At 43.3% G+C, this 21057-nt stretch overlaps 1 protein-coding gene across 2 annotated transcripts in view; it reads left to right on the top strand.

Annotated features, from left to right (window-relative positions):
• The first annotated feature begins 5614 nt into the window (after nucleotides 1-5614).
• stk11 (serine/threonine kinase 11) overlaps nucleotides 5615-21057 on the top strand; it is a 50381-nt gene continuing 34938 nt past the window's right edge. Inside the window, exons 1-2 of one of the 2 annotated variants that reach the window (XM_076294335.1) lie at nucleotides 5615-5771; nucleotides 7058-8131. In XM_076294335.1, the coding sequence (XP_076150450.1) occupies nucleotides 7848-8131 (284 nt within the window). In that variant the 5' untranslated portion in view covers nucleotides 5615-5771; nucleotides 7058-7847. Of the gene's footprint in view, nucleotides 5772-5987; nucleotides 6294-7057; nucleotides 8132-21057 lie in introns of those variants that run through there. The other variant, XM_076294336.1, reaches the window with a different exon arrangement.

Raw genomic sequence — 21057 nt, forward strand, 5'->3', positions numbered from 1 at the left:
CCTATGTCGTCCCAAAACGAGTACCTCATGTGACGTCATGGAATGCATTGTGGGAGAAATAAGAATCTTCGCAAACCTGTTGCTAACTGCTAAATATCACCTACTTTTCCTTATTATATTTCTTTTTTGTGATACTTTACAACATCAAATACAATTTATAATTGTTTAAATGTTTATTACCAACTAGAAAATTGCCAGAAAAGACAAAAAAAAAACCTGCACCACAGGCTTTAAACCTCAGTAAACCACTATTAGCCTAATCTGGCAAAATATTGGGAAATTCATATCCTGCTTTATCTACAGCCAGGATAAATTTGGCTAGGCCTAGGTATGTCTTGTTTAGGCTACACAAGCTTGCATAAATAACCATTGACAACTTGTTATCAGTTAAGCAAGTGCATTTATTCACTCTTCATCTAGAAATTCGTGTGTACTGTGTTTTCCTGCCATCCATAGCAGTTGCAGTCAGCCTGATCCTTCAGTGGCAGAGTGAAGCGGCACCTAACAGAAATAGAAGGGGGGGGGGGGACAGCTAAATATGTTCAACTGAGCAACAAACTAACAGCTAAGCCTACAATCAAGTTATTTTACGCCAGTGGTTCTCAAACTTTTTCTTTCATTCCCCACTTAGATCAAGGGGGCATTTTTAAACCCCACCTGTCCCTCATCGCTCTAAATCAGACGTTTCAGCGATTTCACTCAAATTCTCAAAGGCATAATTACTGTCGCTATCGAAGCGCCTGTCCCATACCTGAATGCAGTAATCTTAGATCTGCTAGGTGAGGTAGGTGCTTGTATTAGCCTTGTAACTGGAGATTTAACTAATTGAGCCACTCATACAAACGTAGTTCAAAACGAAGGCCAAGTTTCAGCCAGTGATTGTTTGCCGTTTCCCTCGTCAGCTGGCAATTTGAGTGCTTAGCTAGCTGCTACCGCCTCCACTGCACACAACCGCGAACCTAGAAACATGAACTTACTATGTTGCTAAGCTACAAGTTTGAAGCTAACGCCAGCTTGCTTACTTGATTAGCCGAGTCGTTTTAAACAGACTTCACACACTCCATTCAAATACAAAACACAAATATTTAACTTACATTGGGTGTGGTAGGAAAACGTCCGTTTCGTCGTCGTTTGTTGGACGAACCAGACAACAAGAACGTAAACTTTCTTCAAGAGGATGCTTGACAGCAGCAGTGCCTGTAGAATCGGTAGGAATCAGAGGCAAGGAGAACGCTACTGCGCATGCGCACAAGTTAATTACGGGATGTGTAGTTTTAGGGAGCCCCAGATTGTATGCATTAGGACCTAGAAGCTGAGACCGTTGAATTCACAGGTGACACCTGTGCCAGTGTTCTAATTAGCCCGGGAAATTCTCTGGGAGCTTAACAAGCGCAGCTGGCTTTAGGCATGGCTTTAGGCCATTATGACATCACAGCCATACAAGTCTATGGGGGAAAAATTAGCTTTTTGTCATTTTTAATCCCCTATTTCTCAATAAGTATAAACTTTTAAGAAAATCTGAAAAAGTTACTCTGTTGTCCAACTCCAGACCTACAAAACGGTTATTTCAACATGTCTGTACGTTAAGCGGTTAGAGTCGCATTAATTCTTGAAAAGGTAAAAAGAAAAAAAGGCTATAAGAAGAAGAAGAAGAAGCCAGGAGATTTCAAGATAGTGGATTCCATCCACTATAATAACAATACCAAATTTCTATAACAACACAAACTTAAACATTTGCAAACTATGACTCATATGAGTTAATCTGACAGGATACCCTTACAAAAGTTAAATGTTTGAAGCAGATTTGCAGCAAACTTGTGGGTGATTTGTGGGAAACAATGAGTTCACTAGAAAATATTGCCAGAAGTTGGCCACCACACATAACCAATAATGGCAAACATCCAGTGAACTTCTGATAAACCTAATTTGCTTAACATTGCTGCAAATTTGTTGCAACATTGCCAAAAGTTAACTGCACCTATTTTCAAATTTGCAGGAACCTGACATTTTTAGACAGACTAGTTCTTAGTCTGAAACATTCAGTCAGTGTAAAACAGCAGTGTTAAAACAATTCAAACACTTCCATTTGTTTGTGAGTCTTCTCATACATGCAGCGCTGCGTGGGAGTCCTGGGCTGGCATGACCTGTCGTCCTGGGTGAGCTGTCAACTGCTCTCTCCTGGCAGGATGTATTGGGGATAAGGGCCAACTGTCCAAGTGAGGGAATGGGGCTGGCACTGAGTCAGGAATGTATATGGGCTACTCTCTCTCTCTTTCTTTCTCTCTCTCTCTTTTTCTCTTGCTCACTTTTCAGTGACAATGGGGGGGGGGGGGGACTATTGAAGGGGGGCGAAGGTTGGGTGGTGCGCACCGGAGAGAGTTGGAAGGTACAGTGCAGGGCTGTAATCAGAACCTGCCGCTGCCATTTCCCAGGATCTACACTTGTTAAATATATCCCAGATAGGCCAGCTAAGCAGAAGCTGCCTGCCAGCCACTGTCCCAGTGACTAGTGTCATCCCTCTCCCCGCTGCCACTGCCACACACCATTTGTTTATCTGGTGTGAGAGTGTGTGTGTGTGTGTGTGTGTGTGTGTGTGCAGGGAAAAGGAGGAGAGCAAGGGGGTCATTCATTAGAACTTAATAATCATGCAGACGGAAGTGTTAATGCTCAACTTGACTTCATTTAGGAGAGATAGTTAGTCTTCTTTTAGTGACATATTTCATTAGCATAAAACCTGGCTATATGAAACTAAACTAAAATTCTAATTAACCTCTTACAACCTCTTGATTTACCAGTCATAGGCTACTCACCATGCTGACAAAACAGTGTAATTCTTAAAGAAGCAAAACAGTGTAAAGCATTGCCACTCTGTAGTTTGTAGCTGTCTGTAATGTCAATGCTTCACAGTCTTCTCATTTTCAAAAGGATTTTTGCTTCATCTCTTAACTGCTCACCTTGGTTCACCACCGGGTTTCCCATTACCACCCACACTTTTGCGGCTGCCAACATCCATGGACTGGTTGTATATATTTAGTGCCTGCACCTAAGCAGCCAGCGGGACATGCTTTGGAAGTCAATAGTATAAAGACACAGGTTGATATACAACACCAGGGCCTTTGCTACATATGGGAACAAGTGCTTGCTTGGGAGTATCCAAGGGTCTGCTGGATACATAACCACTGTGTGAACTACAGACAATCCCGGTGGACTTAGATAGATAGTCTTTATTGTCATTGACACTTTTTGCAAAGGTACAATGAGATTGAAAGTGCTGTCAACTCATGAGGTATACATAAGAACAATAATAAATAGTTAAAAAAATGCACATATATAAAAATATAAAAAGAATGTAAACATATATTGCACTGGTTATGAACAGGAATGGTTCTGTACAGATTTCACTGGTAAAAAGAACATTACTCCACCATAGAATTTGCACAGTGGGTTAGGGGCCAAGAACAGATTGCCTTCGGATAGAAGCTATTTTTTAAGCGGTTTGTCCTGGTTTTCATTGTTCTGTATCTCCTGCCTGATGGCAAGAGCTGAAAGTGACAGTGACCTGGGTGTGAAGGGTCCTTTGAAATGTCTATTGCCTTCTTACAGCATCTGGAGGTGTAGATCTCTTCCAGAGTGGAGAGGGGGCAGCCTATGGTCTTCTCTGCTGCCCTGACGACCCTGTGAAGCGCCTTCCTCTCTGAGGATGTGCAGCTACCGTACCAAACACACAGTCCATACGTGAGCACACTCTCCACGGAGCAGTGGTAGAAGGCGAGAAGCAGATTCTGGGGTAGACCGCTCTTCCTGAGAGTTCTCAGGAAGTACAGTCTCTGCTGCGCCTTCTTCAGTAGCTCCTTGGTGTTTGCTCTCCATGTCAGGTCGTCCTCCAGCTCAATGCCCAGAAACCTGAACACCGGAACCCTCTCCACACAGGCCCCGCCGATGAAGAGTGGTTGAATGTCAGACTTGTTCCTTCTAAAGTCAATGACCAGCTCCTTTGTTTTTGTGGTGTTAAGGAGCAGGTTGTTGACTGAGCACCACTCTGCCAGAGTTTTTATAAAAGGCTTTCCCAAATAGAGTGATCAAATGGTCATATAATTTGAAATAATGCATGATATGTTCTGCTAGTCATTCCCAGTGAATAAAAATATCAGGTAGGGTTAGGCTAACTTGGGTTGCCATTCAGGAAGACACACAACATAATTAGGCTACTTTTAAAGGAGTAAGAAAATACACTCTCACCCTGCTAGCAAATATTTGCTATGAGAAAAACTCAGGTGAATTATTAGGTTTACATTTATGTTATTTGGTAGGCTAATAGCCTAGGCTATCCTCAAGGCGTTGTTCACCCTTGTAGTAATTACTACAATGTAGTAGCTGTTATTATAAGGGTCATTCTACGAAGACGTGCCATTTTATGTCCCTCAAACAAAAGTGTCTTGCAAAGCTGAATTAACAATATTTTTTTCATAATTATTTTATATTTTAGGAAATATAATAATGGTAAAAATAAATTATTTACTTTTTAAGAATACATTTTTTTTAAAGGATTTTAAGCACTTTTCGTATTAGGAATATTGCAAAAGCTGTAAAAATGGCTTGTCCCTCGGTATGACTTGTCTAGTATCATTGGCTATTTAGGATTAAAAAAGTCAAATTATCATAAAAATTAAACAATTTTATTTGGAATGTTTTTAAAATTATGAAAAAATCAACATTTTACATTTGTCCCCATGTTGTCGTCAACCCTGTTACTTTTGGATAAAAACCCCTTTGGAGAAAATGAACTGTGCCAAAAGTTACATCATTTTCAGGAAGTGATATCCCCTGCCTTCCAGGAAGTTAATGGTGAAAAGACCAGAAAAGTGTTGTTCTCTTTTAATGACTTTTATTACGGTTTTGCTCCGTCTGACAGAAGGGGACAAGCTAGTTTTGTCAACCCTGTTACCACAAAATCATGCATTAAAAAATAATTTGATTGAAAATGTAAATGTAAATATTTAACAGCATTTTAACCTCTCTTGAATGCACACCATGTGGTGTCCTGGTGTCCACCACATGGCTAGTAATGGCTGCCGATAACAATATTTCATCAACCCTGTTACTGTCAACCCTGTTACTGTCAATCCTAAAATCTAATAATTCATGTGTTCAACTCCAGAATTATTTATGTAACACATAATTATTTGTATAATATTCATGAATAGTTACAAGAGCACTCATTATTTTATAATAATATGTTTTTTTTTGGTAACAGGGTTGACATAGCACACATACCTCCATTGACTATTTGTTAAAGTAAATAAATAAATAAATAAATAAGATAGCCTGAGATGGCACCGCATGTTTTTCTGAGAGGTAAGAATCTACTTCATCAAAATAGGTGCTTCAAGATTTTAAAAACAGTACTTTGAAAATGAGATATTTTGAATGCAAAATGGCACGTTTTCGTGGAATGACCCATAAGCCAATTTGTAGGCTACTGTATGTTCTCGCATTGTTGGCATTTGCCCCCGACCTCAACCAACCCCCCTTTTCAGGGAGAAGGCTGACACCCAATGAGAGAGTTGACGCACTGACGCTGGAGGTTGGCATTTGGATGTATCAGAGCGAGGGGGGAGGTAAACAAGATGGCGGCAGCCGTACAGCAGCTGCATTAGTAGAAGCAGATATTAAGCTAAAAATTATGCACACACTGACAACTTCATGTGGAGAAACAAACCCGGGAGAAGAACTCAAGCAAGTCTGCTTCATTTGAATATCTTAAAACAAAGGTAGGTAATTACCATGACGGATTACATTTACCCCCCTATCCAGTGCAACTACCAGCGGCTAACCAGCATAGCAGTTAGCCTGGCTCAACTAGCCACTGTTACCTACCGTCTGGTCTTGACAACATAAACGTTAGCTGTCAGGCTACCTAGCTTACTTCGACTACCATACTTGAGACGGGTTAAATTCATCAGTTTGGCGTGCGGTATGAACTTAGCTTAACATAATACCTGCGTATGCGGGTGAAGTGTAGAGTATCGGCAATTTGTGCTGTGAGGCGTGTTATCTCGTACCATTGCTGAAAATGGCTATACGGTACTGGAAGAGTTAACTTAACGTTTAAAGTCAACGAAGCGTGCCTGCCTCTGAGCACTGCAAGCCCGATGAAGCTAGTAACATATTGTCGGCAAATAGTGAATTTGACCAGCTAACGTTAGCTAACAAGAGGTTAGCTGTCAGGTTTAAACGTCAGGTTTATGTCGACTAACTCTGAGAGCTTTTGGATTTTGTTTATTAAACATTAGGTGAGTGTAATGATGCTTTTATAATAGAAAGCTTCTCTACTGAACCTGTTTTCATTTGTTTAGCGAGGGTTGGAATGTCTGCAATTCATCCAGTTTGCTAATGAAACTAGCCTTGGTATTAGCTATTATAGCAAAATTATGTCCTTAATGATCCTGAAGAAAATGGGATATCCAAAGTGATAATTTGTGCTATAGTAATATAGATTAATACATTGATTCTGTTATCTGCTAGCTAAACATCGTAAACGTTAACCTTAGGCTACAGGTAACTTCCCAGGGCTCTGTAATGTCTTTCTTGATAACTCAGTGCCTAAACCATTTGCAGTCTCTTAAGTCATGTTTGATCAAAGTTGTCTTACGTTAATCCTAACTTGATTAACCGACATAGTTGACGTCAGCTAACATTAATGGTAACCTTAAAGTTAAGGTTAAAGTTAAGTTACCATTGAATATGGGACGATGCTATGAGATCCGGAGATTAGCTACAGTTTTGTTATGCCAGTTTACTGTAACTGTACGACCAGCTGCAGTTCTTAACGTAATTTTATTTTAATACTAACCTTTATTATTGAATTGCCATAATTTACTTGGGTATCCATTACTAGATTTACAACAGGAGTGGTTAAACCTTAGTATGCGAGCTATTGCGAACGTTAACTAGCTAGTCAGCTAACACAGCTGGCAACAGACTCATTCATATGGTACTACTATATCCGTATTTTGGCTCTTGCATAGTGGACATCATTGTATCGTTGTTATTACAGGTATTACTGGAAGTTTTCTATGGGATGGATCAGCGGATGAGGGTTTATTGTAAAGAGGAATAAAATGCCCTGGCCCTGAAGTACCAAAGAGGAAGTTCAATTTTTTTGTGGTGCACCACTGCAGCCACGGTTTGTCGGTTCTGTAAGTGAATCGCCTTGGAGTCACTGATGCGCCTCTGATGTAGCAAGAACAGAGTGCTTGCCAAGAATATCTAAACACCTGGGCTTTCTTACTAGTTTTGTACAGATTTGTACAGGAACGGTCAACTTGCCAAACCAGACAGGCTATCCCTGTGCTGGGCTTCTTATGGAGTTGACCCAGCAAAGCATGGGACTAAATTCACTAGAATGCCAGATACCGGGTTTACATCACCTCTCAGTATAGGTCTAAGACTGCACCCAACAGAACTCACGACCACAGATAACTCTTAGTTAACGAGAAAGGACTTTGCTCTTTCCTTTTTTCTTCCTCCATTTCTTTGCACTGGACCTCTGGGGAAGTGTTGCTACCACCTGCCTTTGACTTATGCACGAGGAGGAGCACGAGCAGGTGATGTGTCCCACGTCCCAACTTAGACAACAGCACCTCAGCACTTTCCCCTCCTCAATGCCCATAGTGTTTTTAAATTGAACTGTATTCCTGTCACGTCAGGATACACACACACACACACACACACACACACACACACATCCCCTGTAGCAGGCCGATCCTGAGGGACCTCCCCTTCCGTAGCAGCAGCAGGATCTGTAGCGGTGTGTGCGAGTGTCAGTTGGACCCGACGGCTGAAAGATGAGCGCAGGCGAGCTGCAGCACCTGGACTACCTGACGGAGGGCGAGCTCATGGGCATGGACGCCTTCATCCATCGCATCGACTCCACCGAGGTCATCTACCAGCCGCGCCGCAAGCGGGCCAAGCTTGTGGGCAAGTACCTGATGGGGGATCTGCTTGGTGAGGGCTCGTACGGCAAGGTGAAGGAGATGCTCGACTCGGACACGCTGTGCCGCCGCGCCGTCAAGATCCTCAAGAAGAAGAAGCTGCGCCGCATCCCCAACGGAGAGGCCAACGTCAAGAAGTGAGTGAGCAGGGTTTCCTCCTCAGAATGCACTCCTCTCTCTCTCTCTCTCTCTCTCTCTCTCTCTGGCCAACGTCAAGAAGTGAGTGAGCAAAGTCCCCCCAACAACACTTTCTGTCCTCCTCAGAATGCACTCTTCTTTCTCTCTACCCTGCTTCTGCCAATGTGAAGACGTGAGTGAGCTTCCTCTGGCTCTTTCTCTTTTCCTCAGAATGCTCTCTCTCTATCTCTCTCTCTCTCTCTCTCCACCTCCCTTGCTCTGTCTGGCCAACGTCAGGAAGTGAGTTAGCTTCCCCAAACGTAGGCCTGGCTGACCTTGCTCCGCTGCCCCTGACACTTCCCCCTGCTCCACTGCTCCCCCTGTTCCTCATCTGTGAGCGGCCTGCAGTGGTGTGCATCCCTGTCACACTCACTGTGCCTCTCTTATTTACTCATGCCATTTGATTTCCTGTCTGCCTAACTCTTAGGGGAATGTTTGGTTCTGATGCGGCTAGTTCAGCAACCTAGATTAGGGGAATGTTTGGTTCTGATGAGGCTAGTTCAGCAGCACCCTAGATTAGAGGGATGTTTGGTTCTGATGAGGCTAGTTCAGCAGCACCCTAGATTAGGGGGATGTTTGGTTCTGATGAGGCTAGTTCAGCAGCACCCTAGATTAGGGGATGTTTGGTTCTGATGAGGCTAGTTCAGCACCCTAGATTAAGGGAATGTTTGGTTCTGAGGCGGCTAGTTCAGTTCCTCAGACTTGATTTCACCTGGCATTGTTGTCTATAACGATGACATCTTGTGTGTTCTACTCTGAACATTTGATAAGCATGGCTGCAGCCAAAACTACACATAAATATGTTTGGACAAGGATTGAAGTAAAGTTAGGCAACTTTTCTCTGCATGGACCTTGTTCATGTGACTTATTGTTCTTATTACCACTCTCACCTTTTCCACACTCCATTTAGCCTCATCCTCCTCTTTTGGTGGAGCTGCTTGGGTTTTGTAATCACATGCAACACTTTAATTAATCTGTGTGTGTGTGTGTGTGTGTGTGTGTGTGTGTGTGTCTCTGTCTCTGTTTTCTACCTCTGGTTGTGACTTGTGAGGCGTGATTAAATATGTGGCCTATGTTTGAAAGTGTGATACTTCTACTGTGTGTCTAACTACTGTGCTGTGCACGAAATGAATGTTTGGAGGGGTGTGTGTGGTGCCTAGGCCTCAGACTTTATATAGCGGAAGAAGGCTGACATGGAGTTGCCAATGATGACTCACAAATTGTAGGCCTGTCATGTTGCTCACTTTCAGAGTGTGCAAGCAGTTGTGGCTGAAACCAGTAAACAAGTAGCCTTAATGAATAAAGACGTAGACCCCAGTGCATGTCTTGGCAGGGGTGGTCCAGTGAAGGCTTGGGGGTCTTTTTTCACTTGGATTGCTGTCTTGAGAGATGTTAGAAGCCAGAAAAGAGTCATGGTTTGCCTATATGTGTGTGTGTTTGTGTGTGTGTGCGTGACAGCGATACTGGGGTACACTCAGTCCAGGTTTATTAGACAGCGATGAAAGGAGAGCTCAGGACCCGTCATTTGGATAACAGTAGCCTAGAGGAGAGGATTGCAGTAGTGGGCAAGTGGTTCAGAAACAAGAAGAAGTTGTGTGTTTGCTTTTTAGAGTCAGTGCATGTGTTGTAGGCTAAACAGAAAGGCAGACAGGTCCACAGAATTGGCCATATTTGGATAAATCGCCTCCATTTTTCCTATTTGGATAAATCGCCTCCAGTTCCTTCTGGTGGGTTCACTTCTGACTACACTGACCATAGACTACTCTGTACTTTTTAGTTCCTTCGGATGACTTCACTTTTGACTAGGCTTTCACAGCCCATGCCTGGCATGATCCAAGGTGGTGCGTGCGTGCGTGCGTGCGTGCATGACAGCAATACTGGGGTACACTCTCTCCAGGTTTATTAGACAGTGATGAAAGGAGAGCTCTGGACCCGTCATTGGGATAACAGTAGCCTAGATGAGAGGATTGCAGTAGTGGGCAAGTGGTTCAGAAACAAGAAGAAGTTTAGAGGTAGAGAGGAAAGGGCTGCATCCAGGGGCAGACCTGGACACTTTGAGGCCCAAGGCAAAGGATCCCTAGGCACACTTTTTTCTGTAATAATGGGGCGCTGAGGCATACTCAAATACAACAAATATGTATTACCATAGATGACAATCAAGAAATAGTGGTAAAAACCTTTGAAAGTATTACAATTATGAATGGTGTGTGTGTCTGTGTGTGTGTGTGTGTGTGTGTGTGAAAGAGAGAGAGATAGTGTGTGTAGGGGTTTGGGGTCTGTGTGTGTGAATATACTCTATACGTATGAGAGTCTGTCTGTGTGGGTGGGTGAGAGAGAGTGAAGCTGTGTATGTGTAGAAGTGAGGACATGGTCATGTAATAATGGACATGTGTAGCCTAGAAGAGAGGACATGGTCATGTAATAATGTTCAACCGTGAATCTTCTGGGTGGTTTATCTAAATTTTTGGGGAATTCAAAGTTCTTAATTTGCACAGGGCCTTTTTTAATGATTTCAACTCGCTCTGCATCTCTTACGGTGTCTGGCCATAATGCAGGGTCGTCACTGATAACTGTAGTATCGTGTTATGGCTACTCACGTTACTGGTTTCGTTTGCACCCAAAGCTTCTGCTACTGAAATGGTGTCTGTAGCAGTACCACCGGCAGTGACTGTGATCTTGTCCCTCACGACTGTTTCGCTTAGCTCAACATCATAATCATCATCATCATCAGTAGAAGAATATGTAGTGCAAGTTTGAGTTGCTGGTGGTGCATCGGTGCCACTGCTGAGCTAGGATTAGCTACACCACCCAGCTCAGCAGATGTTGATGTTGTTGCATCACTATCCAAATTACTTTATTCCGTGGAAGAATTATTCGACTGGAATACGTTGGTTAATTTAGGCAATTTCTTTCTAAATTCTTCCTCCTCCCTTTTTCTTTTATCACTTCCACTCTGGAAACATTTCATGGCTGCTGTCAATCACTCAATCACTCAACTCACCTCACCAAGACCTCGTTCAGACTAGCTAGTTGCTGCTATGGTGACAGGAAGCGGACCTACAGTCATTTGATTTTATGATGAGTTTATGAGCAATCATGAGGCAATATATATTTTTTTCAATCTTTATTATGGATTAGAATATATTGTGTGGATCATGCGGTGATCATTTATTTAAAAAAATACGATATACGATACGGGGATGACGAGGCCCCCTGGTGGCCGAGGCCCCAGGCAATTGCCTGACCATGCCTAATGGCAGGTCCGCCCCTGGCTGCACCTTTTTATTCTAAATTCAATCAGCCATTTGGACGTAGGTAGAAAAAAGTATTCAAACCATAATGACCTGTAGGAATGAGGGCTATATTGCTGTCCCCGCCAAGTTCCTTTGCTTTATATTCTTGTGTTATGAGTGGTAACTCATTAACAGCATTTCAAATGTGCCCTAACTTCACAAGCTTAGATCTTACTACAGGACATGGTGTTTTACACCTTACTGCAAGAGTGTTGTTGCCGTTGTGTGCTCAGGTTCCATGAACATGGGAGAATCTGCTACTTGCTTTTCCCCCCTTGAAGTTCTATTTCATCAATCTTTATAGCCTTTATTTGACGGGACAGAGAAGAGAGGACAGGAAATGAGGAGTTGTGTTCAGGAAATTACCTGACAGATGTGCACATTAGGCCGTGTGCACGACCTCCTATGACAAAATGTTCAAACTCACTTGGACCCTTGCATTCTTGAGGATGCACAAAGTAGGCCTAGACTATACCAGTGGCCTCCTTCTGAGTGAGGAATAAAGTAGGCCTAGACTATACCAGTGGCCTAGTGACCAGGTGACCACCGTGACACTGTAGGCTTAGACCAGCGGTTCCCAAACTTTTTTTCCCGCGTACCAGCACCTATATCTTGACTCGGCTCGCGTACCCCCACCATTCGACACATAAAACGTAACACATTCTATTGACGCATTCCGGGCATCGTGTTTAATTAGTCGCCCTACATGATAACAAATAACAAAATGTGTTATGTGTCTTTAAGCTCTTACACTAGAAAAAAACAGTGTGGAGAACACCGTTATGAAACACAAAGAACAAAGAGATCATAGGCTTAAGTTAAAAAAAAAAAAAAAAGTTTTTAACACCTTTCCGACATTGCCCTTTTCATCTAGCGTACCCCCTAGTGGAAGCTCGCTTACCACCGGTGGTACACGTACCACAGTTTGGGAATCCTTGGCCTAGACCAGCCATCACCAAATGGCGGACCGCGGTCCGAGTCCGGACCGTGACGTGATCCTATCCGGACCCAGACCATAATAGCCTAATTTAGATTTTCACGTAAGATTTCAAAGCTGCGCTAAATGTTTCGTTGGTTAGGATAACAGCATTTACTTCAGGAGCTTCAGGAACCATAATTTCGCTTGCTTCTACTCAGCCAGTGAAATCTGTGAATTCTGATAAAGTCGAGTCAGTGAGTAAAGTAGCCTACTATGGAGAAGAGACTGATAGCCTGAAACGAGCGAGGAGAGGAGACGGGACGAGAAACAATCAGATGGATATCTAAGTTAACGATAAGTGAGTTATTTTCAAATCATCGATTGCTCAAAGAGGAGACAGCTAGACAGCGAGAACAGAGCTTTATATATAACGATACGGGGGCAATACCACGCAAAACTGTCACGTCCGTAACGGCAACTAAATATGGATGTGACAGTTTTGCGCTGAATTGCCCTGGACCTCTTCTACATATTCTGAGACAGGCGATTTTAAGCGCCAATTTGAAGCACCTCTACTAGACAAAGCATATATTTTGAGCAAGCATAGGGTAGGCTAGGCCCATTCAACAGTGAACTGAGACCACAGAATATTTTACGATTTAAGAAGGCAATATGATTGATCCACCACAATCTAGTTAAGCCTACATGCATTCACTGCCCAACAACGTGATATTCCTGGGTTTCCAGGATTTCGGGTCAACATAAAAAAAACTAAAAAAATTAAATTAAACTTGCTGATTAATGGGTTCAAGAAACCAGCTGTGGAATATCCATCCTTGTCTCAGCTCAAATTTTATTTTAAGTTCACGTTAAGATCTTAAAAATAGCCAAGGCTACTCAGTTTTTCTCCCCAATTAGGCTACTCTTATCTTGCCTTATTTCTCCTCATTTCAAATGTTGCCTTTTAGGCTACTTATTTTATTTCACATTAAACATTAGGCCTAGGCCTACAATCTTCTATTTCTTGAATTTCCCCTTGGGGATCAATAAAGTATCTATCTATCTATCTATCTATCTATCTATCTATCTATCTATCTATCTATCTATCTATCTATCTCTCTCTCTCTCTCTCTCTCTCTCTCTCTCTCTCTCTCTCTCTCTCTCTCTCTCTCTCTCTCTCTCTCTCTCTCTCTCTCTCTCTCTCTCTCTCTCTCTCTCTCTCTATCTATCTATCTATCTATCTATCTATCTCTCTATCTCTCTATCTCTCTATCTCTCTATCTCTCTCTCTCTCTCTCTCTCTCTCTCTCTCTCTCTCTCTCTCTCTCTCTCTCTCTCTCTCTCTCTCTATACAACTAGGCTCCATCCAAATATTATACATACATACATATACATAGCCTAAACACGCACGTTAAACATTATGATGCTCCGGATCTTTGCTTGAGGAAATTTTCCGTAACTGGACCTCGCTGAAGATGAATTGAATACCCCTGGCCTAGACTATTAACCTGACTCGCCAGATTAATTCCGTTCTGCCTAGCTCCGCCTAGCTTCACTCACATCAATCTGGGATCGCTTCCGTTGAGAGTGATTTCGGGTGATTTCGGCACCAGATTTTATGGTAGAGCCAATCAGGACGCAGGGCGGGAGTTTCATAGATGTGACGTAGCGTAGAAGCGACTGTGAGACTGTTCTCAGCGTCACGGGTTCGCTTCGATGTGAGTGGTTGAAGTAGCACATCAATAGATGACGTACAAGTGGCTTAACCAATCATATGCAAGAATTTTTGATGAGGCCCAGCCTTCTCCAATGGATCGATCCCAGATGAATGAGTGGAGCTAGGCGGAACGAAATTCATCTGGTGAGAGTCAGGTTACTAGACTATACCAGTAGCCTAGACTATACCAGTTGCCTCCCTCTGAGTGAAGAATAAAGAAGAAGAAGAAAGAAGAAAGAAAAATATCTGAAATCACCAGTATGCATGGGACATACTACACATATTGGCACACACACACACACACAAGAATACGAAATAGCATGGCAGAGTTAGTAGTCTGACCTGGTCATTCACAGTGGTGCTTAGTGTTTGTATTAGTGTTGGTGTTGGCGTTGGCATGTCCCTGGCACGTCAACCTGGGCACACGCTGGCTCGGCTCGCATTGCGCAACGTCCCTCCTGTTTCCATGGTGCTGCCTCTGGAACTCCAGACATGACCCTCAGGCAGCGAGGAAGAGACGAGGGGTCACTATAGGGACAGCAGACTCGCAGAGCACAGGAACGAACAGAGACAGACACAACGCTGCAGGGGTACATACACACACACACACACACACACACACACACACACACACACACACTCACTCACTCACTCACTCACTCACTCAGACTACAGACATAACACTCTGGAGGTCCCACAAAAACACACATCATGCCTAGAATAGAGACATAACACTGCACGTCTCCCAAACATACACGCACACACACACACTACAGACATAACACAGCAAAGCTACAAACATAACAGTACGATTAGAGTCAACACTCTAAAACGACAGGTCAAGCACCGTGTGATAAACGCTACACATGTAGCACTGAAAATGCCAGGCATAAGCACGATTCCAGAGCCAATGCACTACAGGAGAGAGGGAGAGAGAGAGGGTCATCCTGGGAAATGGCAACAGCAAGCACTGTACCCTCCACCTCTCTGGTGCGCACCACCCAACCTTCGCCCCCCATCTAGCCTCCCCAAAGTCACTGGAGAGGGAGAGAGAAGCAGGTCCAAACCTACACACAGATTCAGTATCATTTAGGGATGCACAATATATCGGCGGTCGATATATTTTTGGCTGGTAAGTGAAAAAAAGCAAATATTATTATGCGGCCAATGGTTTGCGCTGATATTTTTTTAAAGCTCTAATTTCCTGTAAGGCCCGTCTGGCTACACTGAGCTACTTGTGCTTGGTTGGCTATTCTTCTTCCTCAAAATAATGTCAGTGGTGTGGAGTATTTCACCATTCTAACAAGATCTGTGGATCTGCGTTGAATCTGTGCATCCCAAAATCCTCTCGTGTATGATCCTCCGTTTAACCTTAGCAGAGCGGAGCTCAGCCTACCTAGAGCTGTCTTGCGCTCGTGTGTTTGCACCTTACCGTGCTGGTCAGGGGAACAAATAGACAAACTCTTCGGTGGGACGAGTAGATAAGTAGGCCTAGTTCTAAGTTGTATTTTAGTATTATATTTGCATTTCGTTCACTTGGGTTTTGTATTATTACAGAGAAATATGCCAACCATTCCCGCTTCAGTTCCAGACAGGTCATCATTATAAGTTCTTAAAACCTTCGGGGCTAACCCCTTTCATTTCTGCTACAGCAGGTTGTGCGCAACAGAGTAGACGGGCATAAGATACAGTCTGAGGAGTTGCAGCTTTATTCAGTTACCCGCAATTGAAACTAAACATAAGTTTACTTTGATTTGGTCGCTATAGCTTTTTCCCAGCTTAGCTGTTCTGTCCATGATCTGCGTTGAGCGTTTACTCCATAGATATGAAAACGATTCATACACTGTCACGGGCTAGGCCACTGCTATTTTGTTGACTGCTGTACCATTGAGGACTATTATGAGTTCTGTCCATCATTGGTGGTAGGTAAAATTACTGTCATTAAATGATGCTTATTAAATGCTGTCCCCAATTCAATTTTCAATTTTTTTCTTCAAGAGTAATATTATCGGTTATCATATCGGTATTGGCCACAACAAACCAATAAATATTGTTTATCGTTATCGGCCCTAAAATTCCATATCGGTGCATTTCTAGTATAATTAGGAGACCATTTGCAATGCTACCTGCATACCACAACAATTCAAAACAGCATGACAGACAGGACATGACACTAGAGAATTTAAAGCACTGAGCAGCAGGGCTAAAACAAGAGAACTAGACTTCTCCAAACCCTGCCTGACTGAGGGAACTATGTGAGCAGTCGACTTAGTCCTCAGGACCCAGCCGCACTAGGTAGGCTAGACCAGGGTTTCTCAAACCATGGGCCCTGGAGACTGCTGCGCAATTGATCAAGGAACTGCGGACTGACTGAAAAGGTAAACAAATGTTTCTACAGTCAAGAGGAAATATTTGCTAATTTGGTGTCATCAAACATACAATTAAGTGTGGTGGTATGAGCGTTTATTCAATGCATACGTGTGCGAGTCTGCGTAACACTAACAGAAACCGAAACCACTCGATTACGTTCGTAGCTCCACTATAACCTTTTCGAAGGCTTCAAAGTAATGACATTTAATAAAACGACGTGTATTGCAACTTCCATAAAAACTCAGCAGAGAGACTGGATAATACACTGTCTAGCATTGAGTATTGTATAGTCAAATTTGAATATAATGTGGCCAAAAGCTATAGCCTAATTATTCTTCTTATTAAAGATTTTCATATCTGTGATTTTCGCCTATCTGCTCCGCCGATTACCATACACAAAAACTGGTATTGTGTTTCCTGAATCTTTACAGACATTCAAATGAAATCTCTATGATTCTTGCATTGGGGAAATATCCCAAAATAATGGCACTCATATAATTGCTGTTGTTTTGAGAAGTACAGTATTTCTCATGTAAGCATCATGCAAGCATGCAAAAGCTTCTAATTATATTTTACGTTAGTAAAGCAGTCCTCTGATGTGCATGTTAGCACTTTAAACGTTGACTGCTTTGAAGTGCATGTATAGCAATATCGCATAATAATAATTGTGATGGTGATAATTTGATGGGGGTGGGTGGGTCGTGTAGGTGGGCCCTATGACCCCAAAGTCTGCCATGACCGTGCCTCAGATCAAAGAAGTTTGAGAAAGGCTGGGTTAGACTACAACTAGCCAGTCCACATATAGCTTATAACCAGTGCACAGCTATCCTATAACCAGTGCGCAACTAGCTTATAAGCAGATTACAAGAGAACTAGTTTCTAGCCTACCTCAGGTTGAGAGAGTCTATAGCCGCATCCCAGGCTATGAACTCTGCATAGATGGCCTGAATTCTCGTCGGTCATGATTAGACTGGTGGAAGCTGCCAAGACAAAGAATGCAACACCAACACGTGTGTGTGTGTGTGTGTGTGTGTGTGTGTGTGTGTGTGTGTGTGTGTGTGTGTGTGTGTGTGTGTGTGTGTGTGTGTGTGTGTGTGTGTGTGTGTGTGTGTGTGTGTGTGTGTGTCCATAAGAATGTGGTCAGGGGGCTGCGGTTGGGGGAGAAGGCAAAATTCTGCTTTGTCTCAGCCATCGTAGGGACCATGCAAATATGGAGATGTTTTGTTTGTCCTTAAAGGAGAATTCCGGTGTGATATTGACCTAAAGTGTGTTGAAACATGATACCGAGTGTGAACGTATGTCTCATAGCCCATCTCGGCTTGTCCCCTGCACTCCAAAATCTGGCGCTAGTTAGCCGATGCTAACAATGGTGGTGCTCCGGCATCGGCCTAGCCATGCAAATAAATCACTGAAAATAATTCCGTGGAAATGCATGGATTCCAGTTGCTGCTACTGGAAGAAACTGGAATCCATGCATTTCCACAGAATTATTTTTGGAATCTGATCCCTTATCATACCTGTTTATTCTTACTCGTCGCTCGACTTATCATGACTAAATTCAAGATGTCTGCAAACGCTATACTTCGTGAAGGACCTGTCTGTATAAATCGTCTTGTAAGTAAACTACCAGTGCTTTTTCAAAGTTCTCAATGTCTCGTTTTAAATGTCAGGGCCCTCGGACGTCTACCAATGAAGTGTGGAGATACATTGAGCCTCGTAAATGGTGTAAAACAGTGATTTATTTGCATGGCTAGGCCGATGCCGGAGCACCACCATTGTTAGCATCGGCTAACTAGCGCCAGATTTTGGAGTGCAGGGGACAAGCCGAGATGGGCTATGAGACATACGTTCACACTCGGTATCATGTTTCAACACACTTTAGGTCAATATCACACCGGAATTCTCCTTTAAGTGTTGAGTGTTGTAAATGGAAGGATCAGTAACAGTATGTGAGCCTTGTATATCTGTGACCTTGTCCATGTACACCTGTCACCTTGTCCATGTAGTAGGGCTGGGGGTAAACAATTATTTATTAAACGATTAATCGGGCGATTATTTTATCGATTAGTCGACTAATTAGACGATTAATCTAACAATCTAAGATTAATGAAGAATCTTTCACAAATCTTGTCAAAGTTGTTTGGTGTAAGGTGGCCATTAGTTGACATTGGCAAACTAGCATACTGAATCATGATACTATAAGCTGGCTAACGTTAGTCTAATGTAATGTATTTGACTCGTAAACGACCACAGCATGAGTTAACGCTAACTAAGGTGAAGTCGTGACTCGTGAGTTAGCTAACGTTAGACAGATAATGTTAAAAGCTACTGCAATCTGCTTGCTACTGTTCGCTAAATCTAGCAGCTGTTCAGCAGCTGGGGCTGCCCCCGTTTCAGATGCTCCCACTGCTGTTGTGGTATGCCAACTTCATTTGGCAAAGAGCGCAAATAACGACACCTTCTACGTTTGGGACTAAATTAGTATTCCCATACCTTCGATGATGTAGGGCGAGCTGTTTTTTAGGACTTTTTCTTTTATTGGGGCTTTTATTTGGGCTTTTTGCAGGTCTTTGTTGGGAATTCTGTGAGAAGGTTGCTGTTTCGTCCTCGATTCTGCAATGTTTTGGTCTTCCACACGTGTGTGGCGAGCTGTGGCGAAGCGTCGACACAAAAAATATGACGTCGACGTAATTGCAGTGTCGACTTCATTGACGTGTCGCTACAGGCCTACCATGTAGACCTGTCACCTTGTCCATGTAGATCTGTTACCTTGTCCATGTAGACCTGTTACCTTGTCCATGTAGACCTGTTACCTTGTCCATGTATACTTGTCACCTTGTTTTCCTTGCTTTCTTTTCAGATTCAGAACTGTGTGTGTGTGTGTGTGTGTGTGTGTGTGTGTGTGTGTGTGTGTGTGTGTGTGTGTGTGTGTGTGTGTGTGTGTGTGTGTGTGTGTGTGTGTGTGTGTGTGTGTGTGTGTGTGTGTGTGTGTGTGTGTGTGTGTGTGTGTGTGTGTTAGTACGCATATAAAAAATAAAGTGCATATAAAAAATAAAGTGCACACACAGGCATGCACAGAGGGCAGTGCAGCAGCCAGTGGAGTGTACACACAGGCACACACGCGGATAAGGGCAGACACGCTCTAACAGATGTAGCAGTAAGCATCAGCATGGCCGTCGCTATTCAGGGCCTATTTTTGGCCCACACAGAGCCGCAGTCTGCGCTGCAGGCCCACAAATCGCTGACTCCTCTCTGCCACTTTGTCTTGCTCCCTCTCTTTCTCCAACCTCTCCCTCTCTCTCTCCCCCTCTTTCTCCAACCCCCCTCTCTCGCTCTCCCCCTCTTTCTTCAACCTCTCTCTCTCTCTCTCACTCTCTCTCTCTCTCTCTCTTTCTCCAACCTCTCCCTCTCTCTCTCTCCCCCTCTTTCTCCAACCTCTCTCTCTCTCTTTCTTTCTCCAACCTCTCTCTTTTTCTCTTTCTTTCTCCAACCTCTCTCTCTCTCTGTCCCTCTCTTTCTCCAACGCCTCTCTCTCTCTGTCCCTCTCTTTCTCCAACCTCTCTCTCTCATATTTCCCTGTGCTCATGTTTTCTTCTTTCTCTATTCTTTTGTTAATCATCTGGCTGTAATACCTGCCTGAATCAGACTACTGTGTGCTTGTGAGTTTGGAATATCATTTAGATCACTTAAACACACACACTCATACATACACACACAAATAGCCATAATTGTTTATGCTGTCTGAGTCAGTCCTGTTAATGCCATGATGTTTGTTTCTCCATGCACTCCCAGCTGCGTGCGTGCGTGCGTGCGTGCGTGCATGACAGCAATACTGGGGTACACTCTCTCCAGGTTTATTAGACAGTGAAGAAAGGAGAACTCTGGACCCGTCATTGGGATAACAGTAGCCTAGATGAGAGGAATGTTTGTGTATAGGCCTTGAGAGAATAAACAGCTCCTCTAATTAGAATGCTGCTGAATCATTGAAGCTGTGCAGAGCTGAGCAGTTGCTTTCAACGCACCATTTCTAGTACACACCATCCACATCTCTCTCTCTCCGACACTAGTGCACCATCCACATCTCACTTAGTCTCAGTACACCATCCACATCTCTCTCTCCGACACTAGTGCACCATCCACATCTAACTTAGTCTCAGTACACCATCCGCATCTCACTTAGGGCTCGTCCCAATACCTCCCCTACCCCTAGATTTTTGCCCTAACCCTTGTTTTTGCGCGTGCACGTGTAGGGCTAGGGTGTCCCATTACTTTAGGGAGCAAGGGGAAGTGCTATTTTCCCCTTAAAATCAACCCTCAAAATATAGCCAGGACCGATGCAGGCTTAAAACGAAGTGGGAGATGAAATTAGGATAGGCTACCGTGCGAGCTCACCCAGCCGGCCACATTTTTCATATATTTTCGCAAATAAGCATATTAAAATTTCGAACTTTGTTGGAATATGTTAGTTTGATGCACATCTGATGGACTGTTGAGTTTTGAACACTAATGTTAGAAAATATCTCACGAAGCTATCTGACGATGTTCATGATATCAGCTGAGTGCTTTGAGAGAGTCTGCCCATCAAAT

This window comes from Alosa pseudoharengus, unplaced genomic scaffold, assembly GCF_046254945.1.
Source record: "Alosa pseudoharengus isolate Yale_2024_CS ecotype anadromous, Long Island Sound unplaced genomic scaffold, YU_APseudo_1.1 YU_APseudo_1.1_scf_2, whole genome shotgun sequence".
Taxonomy (NCBI): Eukaryota; Metazoa; Chordata; class Actinopteri; order Clupeiformes; family Clupeidae; genus Alosa; species Alosa pseudoharengus.